The sequence below is a fragment of the Saccostrea cucullata genome, unplaced genomic scaffold (genome assembly GCF_032062105.1).
Source record: "Saccostrea cucullata isolate Sc308-1 unplaced genomic scaffold, CSIRO_AGI_Scuc_v1 ctg1413, whole genome shotgun sequence".
NCBI classification, from domain to species: Eukaryota; Metazoa; Mollusca; class Bivalvia; order Ostreida; family Ostreidae; genus Saccostrea; species Saccostrea cuccullata.
In genome coordinates, this window is record NW_026939988.1 from 1,200 (window position 1) to 16,332 (window position 15,133).

Genomic DNA, 15,133 nt, shown 5'->3' on the forward strand with positions numbered 1-15,133 from the left:
ACGTCATTTTAGATTTTGGCATTTCTTTAAATCAAAAACCTCTGCCACTATAAATATGAATCTGATAATTTAGATTTATTGTCAATCGGAATTGTTTTCCCGGCCACATTGGTGTAAAAACAATGCTATGCACTAGAGAAGTTCTCTTCGGCTTATTTAAGGAGATAATGAAAGGTGATAATACTGTGTGTCCTTGTTTTGTGTTTCCTAAAATACTTTTTCGATCTATCTAGAAGCATCCCATATTTGTAACGTAAAAAGGTTTTTATCCGAAGTTAATTTCTCAAATCCCTTTCCCTTAATACATGTAACTTATTCAAACTTAAATATTTACATTTCATATGTTTTTTGCATATAAAGTGAATGGAAATGCTTTGATACTAAGTCAATAAATCATGTAATAAAATATAGAATTCGAGCTAAAAATACAATTTGTAAAAAGAATTAAATTGTTCGAGCATATTTCATATTCACCGATACACGTATTATTCATTCATTGACAAATAATCCTTAAAAAAAGTACATAATTGTAGATGTATAAGTAAAAAAAATTGTTAATAGGTTTAAACTGTGAAAAAAAAACAATAAAAGTAAAACATATCATATACGTATAAATTCTGCACTATTGCATCTGATTGTGTTAGGGGAAAGGTCTTCATATTAACTCTGGATTTAAGGTTTTGGTCCATTTAACAGTGCAAGAAGCTAATATACATTCACCAGCGGTGGAGAGGTCTTATGAATTGATTCCATACAAACCATAACCTGCTGCAATACGTAAAACAAAATCATTATATCTTTGTAATCATACATGGGATTCTGTGTTTTGTGAAGTAGAATCTAGTTGAGCGACAATATCATTTTCATTTGTGTTATCTCTACCATTAGATACAGGTTTATTGTCAAGAGAGTGAGTTCCTGAGTCTACAGTATCTGGTTTGGCTGAACTTTTCACGTCATTGTCATTTTGAGGTTGTTTTTGGGATTGTCTGGATTTCTTCTTATCATTGTCAGATTTACTGGAGGAATCAGAGGATTTGGAGGAGTCCGATTCACTACTTTGATGTGTATCTTTAATCTTTTCTTTCACAGAATCAACAGAAACCCCTGTAGTCCCCACGTCTAACAGAGGAGAGGATGACATTCTTACAATACTTTTGGGGGATGGAATCGGGGAAGTTTTAACTTTTGGGTCTTCCTTTTTGACTGAGGGTGCTGATGGAGTTGTCTTCCGTAGTTTGAAGCCCTTTCTTATGTCAGTTAGTAAACGATCAATGATACACCCATCCTCGTCGGGTTCTGGTACTGTAGGGCCATCTGAAAATATTTTTTTTTTGTTAAAAACAAAACCAAACAAGAAGAAGATACAGAGTTGTCCACAGATATGCATAATGACCTACGTTTAGCTCGTTTGCTGGCCATTTCTTGCTGCTGCTTTTTCCTACGCTCTGCCTTTTCTTCCTGCTGTTTCCTTTGAAGATTCTCCTGTTTGAAAATTCAAAGAACATATGAGTGGTGGGGTTTTTATCAAAGTGTAACTTGAAGTGGGAAAAAAGTCCTTTCACTTATAATTTTTACCTTTTGGCACTGTTTAACACGCTCACAGAACGTATTTAGGTTGTTTATACATTCCTCTAATTTAAACGATTTTTCGTTCTCACAGAAGTAGCTGACCAGCTGTTTGGTCAGTTCGGTGATTTCCTGTAATTTCTTGTCTAGGGATGCCATTTCTTCCTCGGCGTCCTACAAATACCAGGCTATTGGTTAATTTCATTGTAATCAATCTATATTTTTCTACAATGTTTTCAAAGACAGGGAAAAATACGATTTGACCATTACTTTCGTTTCAGGTTTTTTATTTCTGCAAAACAAACATGTACATATATTAAGATATTAATTCAAATACTAGGTTTGAATTTCCGTGGTATCCGATGGTAGCTAGGTAAACCAAGCTTTATCGTCCCTAGGTCACACAGCTTACCTGTATAAAAGTTTTGAGTTGGTTTTTGACGTCCTCGGGACAAGTCTCCAAATCTTTGTGAAGTTTTTTGACGTTGGTTTTCAACTGTTTCACTTCAGCTGTTAGAGCATCTACTGTCAACCTTTACAAATAAAATGGCGGGCTGTTGCTTAAAAATTCATGAAAGACTCATAAAATTAAAATTTTCCTTAAGATTTATATTTGGCACAGCAAAATGTTTATCATCGAAATATTAGCGCAGATCTAATCAATTCTAAGACTTCTTATAATTATAAATGCGGAAAGAACAAGAGACTCTGATGTTTTTTAAACGTGTTCCCAAGAGAAGTAACCAGTGCGGGTATATTTTCATTTCAAGCTTTTGTTCTTAATTTTTCTTGGTTTTTTTCTTGTATTTTTATTCATGGAATATTTTGTTCTTCAATAACTTAAAACTAGAGGTACTGTGAGCAATGAGCTCACTAAATGATATCCCCCGCCTCCCATATGAATATCTTGGCAGTGTCCATGTTTTGATCGGGAAAATCCAAAATATATGTCAGATCAAAAAGTAAAACAGGAGGTGCACAATGGCAATATGTAATAAAGATTCTGTGAAAGTTTCATTAAAGATCCTTCAGTTGTATGAGAGGAGTTGCGGATAAGAGATGGGTACCCCAAAGCGTAACAGAGGGACGGACGGACAGACAGACAGAAGGACGAACAGACAGACGGACGGACATACCGATTACTATATGCCCTCCCGCTTTTCAAGCGGGGGGTATAATAATAACATATAGAACGCTAATCCATTCACTTTAGGTACAAGATAATAAGTAAGAATTTACTCGTATAATCAGTAGTAAAATAGCATCTGGCCTGACCTTGAAGCTTTGGCTAGATCTGAGGACATTTCATCAACAAAAGCCAGGGCGTCTTTATTTTCCTTCTCCGCCTCCCCCACCAGGTAATGAAGCAGTGTCACCCGAGGCTTGTTGGCCCTCGTGTCCATAAGCTTATTCAGGGAATTTATCCGAAACCCCATGGCATTTCCAGCGTATCCCCCCTAAAGGAATGTTCAGCAGACTTAAAATACATATAAGCTAGAAAAATTTTGCTTGTTACTGTGAAATCACTCATTTCGTGGGGGTTTATTTTCGTTGTTTTCGAGGAATGATCCAATCACGAAATCAAATCCCCACATACATGTAACAGTAATTTTTTTTCTCAAACCTTGAAAATTTACCCCCAAGAAAATATGTGATTTTACATTATTGTAAAACTTGTTTGAGCAAAAGATTCCAAATTTATGTGTTATATATGACATGCAAAAAAATTTACGTGGGTTTAATGATAAGATATCTAGATATTCAGAACTTTGTATTAATTGATAAATATCTAAAGATTTACGTATTTCACAATTACCGCGTTCATGAAATTCCCAGCATGTAAGACGTATCGTAGGAAGACTTTGAATGACTCGTTCTCTAGAAGGTGTTGGCAGGCCTTCACCACGGCTTCAATGTTTGGCAACAGTGTATCCAACGTTACTCGAAACTCGTCTTTTAGAACCAAGCCATCAATACGAACCTTGAAGGACGCTAACTGGATAAGTTTGAGGAAGAATTTCTCTGCGTTCCCGAGTTTCTCTTTGTCTCCCTCAAAACCCTTGATCATGTTTACCTGATAAACATGAACGAATAGAATAAGAAAGTGAACTCTTAAATCAGAGGTTTATTTTAGAGTCCCATTGAAACTGTGGATCAGCATGTGTTTAGCTGATGATGGAATCAGACAGGATGGTGCTTAAAACAAAGGGCACGAAGATATTGTTTTCGAAGTAAAGGAGGAAGAATGTTTTTTGAACAAACCAAAAAGAATGTCTTTATTTGACAGGCATCCCTACCCTAAAACTATCCTTACTGAAAAAGACTTTTCTCGAGTTACATGCCTGAACAACATTGTGAGGAACTAAAAGCAAGGATAGAAAATATATATAAAATCAGAATTCTTTATTGCTAGAGTACGTTCAGTAATGGATATGTTTACTTTACTATCGGACCTTTTCATTCTCAATTCTATGGTTTTATCCTACAAAATATCCATAACCGGTAGTGATAGTAAATCTTCGAAGAATAAATGAGAAGGTTATAACAAGGAGGTTCGACGACAAAGGACGTCTTGAACGATTCATTTGAAATGAAAAACGTATCTAATGCATAAAGCCATATGCCTTATTGAAGTATAGGTCAAAAACTGTAAGAGACTCTCTTATATGTCTCTGCATAGTTTAATGATTGAAAAATTGACAAAATACTGGCTTGAAGTGGGGATGCTGAAATTGAGTTTGGTACGTTGTGGTAAGAACAAGTAGGGTAGCCCTGTTTAGAGTGAAATATACCGTATAAGAAGAAATTTTAGCGAGACGCAAATTTAGCGATTTGTCCTTAAAAACTGCTATTTTATTTTTAGCAAGATGTAATTTTAGCGATTTTAAAATGTTCATGAAAGAACCTATTACAAAAAAAAACGCAATACATTTTTAGCGATCTCAGCATCCTCGCTAAAAATGCCAAAATTAAATCCTCTACTTATACGGTATGTCGATAACGAACAATGTTCAAGCTCATTTGTCCAATTTAATGCCCTGTTCACACGACGAGTTTAATTCGCAGTAAATTAATGCGAAGTAAACTAATGCGAATCAAATTAATGCGAATTAAGAGGCTGTCCACCGAAAAACCAGGCAATGGGTGGCACATCGCATGTCATGGATTTTAATTATTTTTTGCATGTAGACTTATTAAAGCAAGTGTTTACACATGACAACATCAAAAAAATTTATAGTGCTTCTCTAGTCCTAGTTTTGGTAAATGCTTAATTTTAAGTGCAAAAAGGTCAACATGAGGGTAAAAAAAATACTACGTTTTAATTTTGTTTTATATGTAACAGATACTCCAGAGGTGGATGTGCCGATGAATATTATTTATAGAATAGACTTTTATCTTTTATTTTATGAATGAATAAGACTCCAATTTATACTTCTTTAGAAAAAATTATCTGGTCCAAATTTGAGTTTAGCAGGTAAATGTTTAAATTCAGTATCCAATTTTAATTACGTAATAAAACCCAATACAATACAAGGACATATTTGTTTACCTATGTTTTTATGAATACAAAGTACAAACTTTTGGTTCATTCAATAAAATCATTGGGAAAAGGTATTTTGAAAGAAATAAAAGGAGTCAAATATTTACTTATTTTTTATAGTTTTCACAAATGAAACCGATCCCGACCGGAATTGTATAAAGAAGAAAATACTAATGTTTCGTAAATCTAAAACATTCATCATTGATTCCCAATTTTATAAGAAATGTTCATTATAAACACTTCATTAGTTATTTTAACGCATATCCTGGTAAATCAATTTTAAAAAATTAGTTCTCGGACATGTATGAAATTACTTATCAAAACGTCATCTTGCTGAGACGCCGCCCGGGTACTGTGTAAAATACATTTTGATATTAAAATATTTAACATTTAGTATAATGCACTCTGAAGAGTAATTGATCAGAAAAAGAAAAATCATTTTTTTTAAAATATATTTTTACACTTTACGGAAAGAATTTACGAGCTTCTCTGAAAAACTTGTAACTATTTCATTGTGACGCAATATATTGACGTCACTGATACAAGTACATCAATGGAAACGTTATTTTACCTGAATATTATAGCCAATTTAATCTAAATATTATGTTTGGAGGCGAAAATGAATTATATTTTGAAAATAAATTATTTATTTTTTGTTTAATAATTTTCTTTAGTGTACTGATTCTAAATATTTCACTAGGATTCCGATGAAAATGTGTTTGGCAGATTTACCGATGCCACGGGAGATAACTCTTGCATCGTAATTTTTCATGGAAACGTCTATATATTTTGCCAGAATACTTCTATTAAAAGTGTTTTTCCCAATGATTTTATTTTTTTAACAAAAAGATGAAATATTTCTAGGTTTATTTAAGTGTGAATTATAGTCCTGTTAAAATTGTATTGGAAATTACAGCTCTTTGTTTCTTACCTACTTTCAATGGTTTATATAGGGGAATTCAAAAACACAAAACACAAGGATATTTTACTAAATAAGCAATTTTCAAACAAATCTTCAGTTACATTATTCCTTTTGGACTACATTGATATTGTTTTTAATAAATTACCAAATATTCCTCACATTCGATGTGCCGCCTATTAATACAATACTGCCTGGATTTACGGTGGACTGCCTCTTAAATTGCGTTCACACGACAGCTAATGCCAAGTAAACTAATGCGAATTAGATTTCTTCTTCTACAGTAAGTCTATTATGACGTCATTTGTAAATCACGTCATGTATGCAGAGCCATCCTTTGATACATCATGTAGTGGCTACAGGTATTCATTGATTTTAGTGATTAACATACTTTCCCTCAATTTTTGAACCAAGTATAGCACAAATACCTATATATAACCACCAACACGTGTCCTGTGACTTAATTCTGGCCTTACGCATGCGTCAAAATTTAATTCGAATTAGCTTCGCTTAGCGTTCACACGGAGCTAATGCGAAGTAATTTAATGCGCAGTAAATTAATTCAAATTAAACTAATTCGAATTAAATTCTCCGTGTGAACGCTAAGCGAAGCTAATTCGCAGTAAACTTACGTTTAATTCGAATTAAACTCTCCGTGTGAACAGGGCATAATAATACAAAATAAGAGAAGAGCAAATACGGAGCTCCAAAACATCAGAGGTAGGATCAGGTGCCATGGAGGAGTGAGCATCCCCTGCCGACCGGTCAGTTGCCGTGTGCTCCTTATTCATGATCAGGAAATAACCAAAAAAAAATCCGTTGTCAATTAAGTGTGTAAATAATGGCCTAACAATTAGTATGAAAAACGTCAGTCAAGTGCCTGTGTACTGCTCCCTTCCGCTAAGTAACCTTCACAGTCATCCCGAATGCTGTATTCTGTTAAAACTATTTTCAGAATCTATAGCTACTCTTTCAATGGAAGAAATTTAATGATCAGTTTTAAGACAAACACATTTAAAAACACAAACATAAATACGAACTTCGTGACCTGGCAATAACATAGGTAATCAAAGATTACGAAGCTCACCTCGAATGTTATCAGTGTAAATCATGCAAATCTCACATCATATTTTCTTAATAGTTGGTATTTATCCCGACAACAATAATCTTGCAAGTTCTGTTTAACCCCTTACATGGCATATACACATTTCTAAGCGTCTAGCGTGAAAAACATGTATAGTGTAAACAAATATTCATAAATTTGTTAATATTGCAGATATCTAGGGCTTGATCTGATCCAAAAACTTTAACCTGGTCTCTTGTTTGGGAAAATATAGGTCAGATCTAGCACCCAAAGCAAGTCTGGTAGTGTCCATCCCCAGATGCATCATCCATGCAAGTTTGGTCCGCGTAGGGCTTATAGTTACTTGGAAATAAAAATGTAGGTCAGATCCAGCATCCGAAGCAAGTCTGGTAGTGTCCATCCCTAGAAGCATCATCCATACAAGTTTGGTTCAGGTAGGGCTTTTAATTACTTTGGACTGAAAATGTAGGTCAAATACAGCAAGTCAGGTAGTGTTCATCCTTAGATGCATCGTCCATGCAGTTTGTTCCCAGTAGGGCTTATAGTTCCTTGGGAATGGACCTGCACCAAAAACTTTTACCTGGTCACTCATCTGGAAAATGTAGGTCAGATCCAGCATCCGAAGCAAATCTGGTGGTGTCCATCAATAGATGCATCATGCATGCAAGTTTGGTCCCAGTAGGGCTTATAGTTCCTTGGGAATGGACCTGCTCCAAAATCTTGAACCTGGTCACTCATCTGAAAAATGTAGGTCAGATCCAGCATCCGAAGCAAGTCTGGTATTGCCCCATTCCTAGATGCATCATGTATGCAAGTTTGGTCCGGGTTGGGCTTATAGTTCCATGGGAATGGACCTGCTCCTAAAACTTTAACCTGGTCACTCATATGGAAAATGTAGGTCAGATCCAGCATCCGAAGCAAGTCTGGTAGAGCCCATTCCTAGATGCATCATGCATGCAAGTTTGGTCCGGGTAGGGCTTATAGTTCCATGGGAATGGACTTGCTCCTGAAACTTTAACCTGGTCACTCATATGGTTAATGTAGGTCAGATCCAGCACCCGAAGCAAGTCTGGTAGAGCCCATTCCTAGATGCATCATGCATGCAAGTTTGGTTCAGGTAGGGCTTATAGTTATTTTAGAATGGACTTGCTCCTAAAACTTTAACCTGGGACGCCGACACCGACGCCGAGGGTATAGCATAAGCTCATCTCGACTTCGACGGTTTTAGGTTTTTGAATCTGATTTACAACCTTTAAATTTTTCTGTTATACATTATTATTTTTAAAATTCTAGTTATGCAGCATATTTTTCTGTACTTGACACTATTTTCTTTGGGATTTTAATGTTCTTTTCTTTTTTTATTACGTTTCTGTCTGTGGCTCTTTACCTCATCTGGTTCTGGAAGTATCTTTTGCAGACCGCGCAGGCGCTCTTGACCAATAACGTTCACGTCGCCTGCCTCAATCATGGACATAATTTCATCATGGCTGCACTTAAACTGTTTCAGGAAGATATTCACATTCATGCTTCGCTTTGTATCCAGCAGTAATATCTGAAATTTTGATTTTATTCTTACAAGATGCGATCATTGTATTAATTGAATGCACAGCTCCGACGATGTTTTGCAAATAAAACCTTCGATAAGGGGGCATATATCTTAATTAGTTAAATCTTGTGTTGATATAAACGGTATAAAAGACTCCATTACATAAGAGGCATACGTTCTCTCAGATCTTTAAAAAAGAAAAAAAAGTTTATTGTGGTATCCCTAAATTAAAATCGGAATACATTGAAGAGACTCTTAATGACAAAAGTGGGCGTTTATTAGAAATCCAGGAGGCCCGCTCATAAAATTAATCACTGCAACAATATTGGTTAGAGTAAAACGGAAATAAAATCGACATTTACACACAAGGAATTTGCTTTTTTTCGGTTTTCCCAAAGCTTTATTGGACTGTGGCACGAAACCTTTTGTAATTCACAGTTATTACTACTTCACACTGGAACTATTTCGGAGTATGTAAGTGATTTGTATTTACCGTAAGCTAGGTTGATGAAGAAAACGGTCTTCTGATGTTTACAGTCTTACCTCTGATGGCGGTTTGATTTTATTTTTCTCGTTCTCTTTTCTCTTCTGGATTTGCTTCTGACAGAACAGTTGTTCTAAAGCTTCATACTTTACACTAATCAGATCCTGCATATCAAGGATTTCTTTCCAGACATTTTCATGAGCTGCAATTTTAAAAAAAGAGAAAAAAACTTATTCAAAGCCTCATATTTTGTTTCTAAAGCTTAGAGTCTTCAGCAATTTACCTCTCGTCCTAACACAACAAGTACACAATTTGTTACAGTGTATTCATTTTATTTATCAAAGACATTTGAAAAGCCACACTTACATGATATAGTGTGGGATGGAACTTTTGTCCAGTTGAATGTCTTCATTTTGTGTTTAGGAGTGGGAGTCCACATCTTAGAAGAGGTAACTTGACTGTTTGAGAATGTTAATGGTGTCGGTTTTGACTTGATCATTCCAGGTGGAGGTGGTGGTGGGGGTGGCCCACAGCCTGGGGGTGGAGGAGGAGGGGGAGGTGGCCCACAGCCTGGGGGTGGAGGGGGAGGAGGAGGGACTGTAGGCCCACAGCCCGGGGGTGGAGGAGGGGGAGGAGGAGGGATAGGTATTCCCATACCAGGGGGAGGTGGTGGTGGTGGTGGGCCCACACCTGGGGGCGGTTGAGGATTTATAGGAGGTTCCGTTCCAGGAGGAGGTGGGGGTGGGGGAGGGGGTGGTGGTATAGCACTGTCTTGTGGATATGACAGAGCTGATGACCCCATACCTGGTGGTGGTGGGGGAGGGGGTGGTGGAGGTGGGGCTGATCCTCCATTTTGCTGAGAGATTGTAGATGATAGTGATGTTGATTCCGGAATGTTTTGATTTGGTTCTGTTGAGTCTGTTTTTGGAGATAAACTGGAATGGATGCTACTTGATGGAGATGATAAATCATCATTCACAAAATTAAAACACTGGTCAATTTCTTTGTCAATTCTTTTAAGTGTATCACAGGATGGCTTTGAATTTTGATTCAATTTTGCTTCTAATGCTTTCTTCAAGTCGGCAGACATTTCTTTGGAGAGGCCGGAAGAGACGGTGTGTGCTGGAGGCGGCATTGAGACCGATCTGTTTATTGGCGTGGGGTCAGTCTGGACAGCCCTAGACACCCCTGGGTATTTAGGTAAGACCTCTGTCCCTCCTGCAGTTGCTCTGTTAACATGTGTCTCATCGATCAAAAAGGCACGCCTCACGGACGTTTCCACTATGTTCCACTGTACGTCACTACAAAATAACTAGGTGTTGTCTTACTTTGGTCAGGTGTTCTTTATAGTATGATGGATATGCAGATAAAGAACAGTATTCAATACCAAAGTCGATAAAACAATAAAATATAGGAGCAGAGCAAACACGGACCTCCAAAACATCAGAGGTGGGATCAGGCGAAATAGAGGAGTCAGCATCCCCTGCTGACCGGTCACACCCGCCGTGTGCTCCTTGTCATGATCGGGAAATAACGGAAAAAGACGTCTTCAATATCGTGTACAGTGTATAAATAATAAACTAACAATAAGTATGATAAACGTCAGTCAGCATTTGACTCAATAATACATTGTATTTGCTGACAAGGTCATTGTATCGACCATAGAACTTCCGAAATGATGACTTTAAACGAGACTACTGATATTCTTGTTTCATCAACTTGCTTGTCAATAATTTACCTCGTTGTAGAAATTATTCATACGTAGCCCATGCTCTTGCGTATCGAATCAACTGAAATATATACACTCCGTATGCAGGTGATGAAGGTATATTGCAGCATAAGTAAGGGAAGTTGACGATATAAAAGTTAGTCATCACGTTGATCATATAGCTTGGTTGTTAGATTACCATTAACGTATTAAATATAATAAAACCAATCTTTTTATAATAGAGGGAATAAAGAAAATCTGTTTGAGAAATTCAATTAAAACCTTTTTAAAAAAAACCCATTAAATTGCATAATTGCTGAAAAATTCATAAACATTAAGTCTTCACTTACTTTTTTACGCTAAAAAACATTCATTTTCTAAATACATGCCATTAACGTCTTTTTCAAGCATCCAATTATGAAACAGATGTGTCAGACTCTGTGGTATCTTTTATCTCTAGTTCACTATCTTTTATCTCTAGTTCACCAAGAAATGGAAATTACCATTGTTAATTGACAATACGTTGTCGATATATCTAAATGTCGAGTTAAAGGCCACAGCATGTGTTTTCTTCTTTTCACGCATAAGATTTTGCACAAATTCTGCTTCATATGAACACAAAAATAGGTCTGCTAATAACGGAGCGCAATTGGTACACATTGATATTGTCAATCTGAAACTCAAGCATCTTTTTATGACAACTTCAGAGTATTTGTGTGTGCAATCAGAATGTGTTTTAACAAAATAATTTTGCAAATGACCAACGACCACGTAAGTAAATTTACAAGTTCTATTTTAATTGAAAAAGCAGCTGTTAATGATATCAAAAATCCTGGACTTTAACTCGTGGGGAATGGTTGTGTATAAAGATTGGTCTATATATTTTTTAAGGATATTTTTTAAGGATATCCGATCCTCAGCCAGGAAGGATAAATCCAAAAATTAATATTTTATTTAAAAAACATCAGTATGAGGCTTGAAAATGAAAACTTTTCATTCAACAATTTTCATTTCATTCATCTTTATATGATTCAAGGTTTATGGAAGTATTAGAAAAGGTCCTATAAAAAATTGACATTTGTGCCCCATAAAAGGGAAAAAATAAATACGGTTTTATAGAAGTGAGATTTTCTTGAAACAAGCATCATATACCAATGCTTATTAGCATGATATGAAAGTTATTTGTGATGTCTTGCAATGATAGCAAAGACCTTTTACACCATGTATTATATAGTACATGAAAGAAAGACATAGGATATCAAATAAATAATATAAAGTTCACGACAATTTCTCTAAAAGCCTGGATACATATTTTTAACCTAAAATATATTTATTGATCAATTTGCAATTTGAAAATGCATAACTGGTATTCCTATTCGCTTTCTCTGAATATATATTGGATATTTGACAATTTTTTCCTATACAATATGGATAACTTTAATATTTCACTTTTAAGCAATACTATGGATAAATTAACATTACTATGTATATTCAGAGATATATTTATGAGTAATTTCAATTACTTAATTGCTTATTTTATAGACCTGAGGATCGGACTACCTTAAATGCATGTTTTCTTGTACATGTACATACCTTTTTGATTTATTTTTTTCCGAATGACAAGTGTTACATATTTATCAGAGAACACTGCTTTTTGTTCTGATATACTTTTCCACGTTTTCCTTATCCTATCAAACATATTACGCAACCAAACAATGATACGGGAGACACAAGGAAAAAGGAAGAAATAAGCACCAGGATCTTTGTTTGAAGAAAGATTTAAATCGATTCATCTACAGTATCTCAATTGGAACAACATTCCGCATCAAAGTTTGAGATACCGCGTGTCTTCTTCTTTCAATGACGCCTATATATATTAGTTTACTAATAAGTTTAATAAGCTTGCTTATCTGTTTTGAAATAAATCTATTAGTCTAGAACAGGATTCCATGTTCAACATTTCAAATAAACCGCAAGTCTATACGTATGTCAGATCTACAGTTATTAATCAGAAACAAACATTTTGTAAGAAATTGAATTCTGTAAGATTGTGACAATATCTGTCCTCATTTATTTCAGATGTAATGCTGTTAAAGGTCTACTTGGGAAAGAAATTAAATTTGGAAAACTTTAATAATTAATCTACAGCTTTACGTACCTCAGTGGGTTTTCTGGTTCAATTTGTAAAAGAGTTTGCAGCACATTTAGAAACACATCAGCTAAAGGCGTGTTGTAAACCTAAAAATACGTGACAGTGTTAAACATATGGAGGTTTAGAACTGTGACATTGCAAAGATAGAAAGGTTGAGACTTTACTGTACATTTGGAAGTTAATTTGCAATATTTACAGTTACATAAATACTCTGGATATCTAAGTACGAGTATCTGAAAGATGTGGAATCTAATATACGTTTTCTTCATTATCATAACGATATGGAATACGATATATTTTTTAAGCTGAGCTCACTTCCTAATAATCTTAATATGGAATAAGATTGGGTATGAAAACTTAAAAAAATCCAAATACGTTTTAAATCATGTGGAACTTTATAAATAATTAGAATTTCTACAGCACTCTCTAATGACTACACCATTTCAATGTTTTTCAATGAAGTGTATTTTATACATAATTTATTATTTGTTGAGGACCCAGATGTTACCAGGTTGATTTGTTTCAAGGAGGAAATACAACAATTTCGGAAACATTGTAAAAAATGAATTTATGACTACTGTTATAATGATAACATTGAATATCTATAAACAGCAGCTAAATAATAAAATCTAGGCTAACGAATGAAATAGCAGACGTACTCATGGAAGCTCTAAACACTAATGACCATGTTTTATATAGAACACAGAGTTTATTAAATTCATTGTCAAAAAATGTACCTTCTGCCTTATTTCTCCACGAAAGTATTGAAAGAAAACGACGTATCAGTGTACGGAAGTCAACATTGTGAGCTTATATTGCAAACATACTTCTTCTTGGTCTATTACACTGCTAAGAATAGCTTATCAAATTCGAATCGCATGACATTTGCCGTAGATTTTCCTTTTAGTTTATCTTAAACTTAAGGACAACCCACTCTAACTACATAAATTACAATTGTTCAGTTTGAAGAGATCATTGTTTAGAGCTTCCTTAAGAATCGCGTAAAACATTGATTTTTCCATGTAGAAATAAAAAGTTTAAAACGAAGTAAAATTGATAATAAATATTGTAGTTTTAATTAGAACCATGCATTTGGAAAATTCTAAGCTAATCATTTTAATATATAAAAATTACATATATAATTTACCTTGTGATAAAGGGCATTAAAGACTTCTTTATGATCGTTAATGTCGACACACGCAGGGTTCAGGGCCGCTAACTCTTCATCGTCTGATTCCTTCTCGTCGTCAAAAACATCGCACTGAATGATCAAATCCTCGTCATCTTCATTTCTTAAATTGTTGATCATATCAAGGATGTTCAATCCTATAAGACAGGAAAAAACAGAAGACGCATTAAATCATAACTAGCAATAACTTGAGATCGTTAGTTGGATAAGATGAATCATTTTCTTTTAAAAGATGAAAATATGATGGTAAAACTTTAAAAAGCCTTACCTGATTTCAAAGTTAATACGTTACATATATCCATTTGTGTATATTTCACTTTATCATATACTTCCAATTACTATGTATAGTATTGAGTAATCAATAGCCATTGTGATAAGAGAAGGATTTCCAAGTTTCACTTTTGCTATATGGAGTTTGGGCTTCCCGGATAGAATTAAGTATATGCCCATTTTTTTTTTCGGAGTTACGTTTTACTCTTAAGACTTTCCAAGATCCGTACAAATTTTTCAAATAAAAATACTTTCAATTTAAAGGTCGAATTACTTTGTAAATAAAAATGAAAGAATGTCAAAAACAGTTAATTACTAATGATATTTAGAAGGGCAAATACTTTGGTTTAAAAATTATTATTAATGAGATACGATGTAAGGACATACCCTACCCTTTCTATTCAAGACTTGTTTTATTTCATTAGGTAAATCGCATTTGTTAAAAATGTTAGAAACATTAAAATGAAATCCATTTACTCAAACAAAATACGGATTACAGCAAAGTCAACTGTAACTTATCCTCACTAGTCCAAGATTGCATGTCAGACCAACTAACTCTGATGGTTTGACTGGAGGGACTCATCATCATGATAAGTCTGTTACATTTTTTGCATTCTTTAGTACTTGTACTAATCTTTATTTGAACAATGGATAATTTGAATCGAGTCAAT

General features: G+C 34.8%; 1 protein-coding gene across 1 annotated transcript in view; it reads right to left on the bottom strand.

Moving 5' to 3' along the window:
• Positions 1 to 940: 940 nt before the first annotated feature.
• The window catches only part of LOC134254408 (inverted formin-2-like), a gene marked incomplete at its 3' end in the record, with an annotated part of 31,606 nt that continues 17,413 nt past the window's right edge, over positions 941 to 15,133 (bottom strand). Inside the window, exons 5-15 of the mRNA XM_062736932.1 lie at positions 14,151 to 14,329; positions 13,010 to 13,089; positions 9,510 to 10,444; positions 9,203 to 9,345; positions 8,501 to 8,665; positions 3,386 to 3,643; positions 2,845 to 3,026; positions 1,982 to 2,102; positions 1,579 to 1,743; positions 1,401 to 1,485; positions 941 to 1,317 (exon numbers count right to left, since the gene is read on the bottom strand). Of these exons, the coding sequence (XP_062592916.1) occupies positions 941 to 1,317; positions 1,401 to 1,485; positions 1,579 to 1,743; positions 1,982 to 2,102; positions 2,845 to 3,026; positions 3,386 to 3,643; positions 8,501 to 8,665; positions 9,203 to 9,345; positions 9,510 to 10,444; positions 13,010 to 13,089; positions 14,151 to 14,329 (2,690 nt within the window). The remainder of the gene's footprint in view (positions 1,318 to 1,400; positions 1,486 to 1,578; positions 1,744 to 1,981; positions 2,103 to 2,844; positions 3,027 to 3,385; positions 3,644 to 8,500; positions 8,666 to 9,202; positions 9,346 to 9,509; positions 10,445 to 13,009; positions 13,090 to 14,150; positions 14,330 to 15,133) is intronic.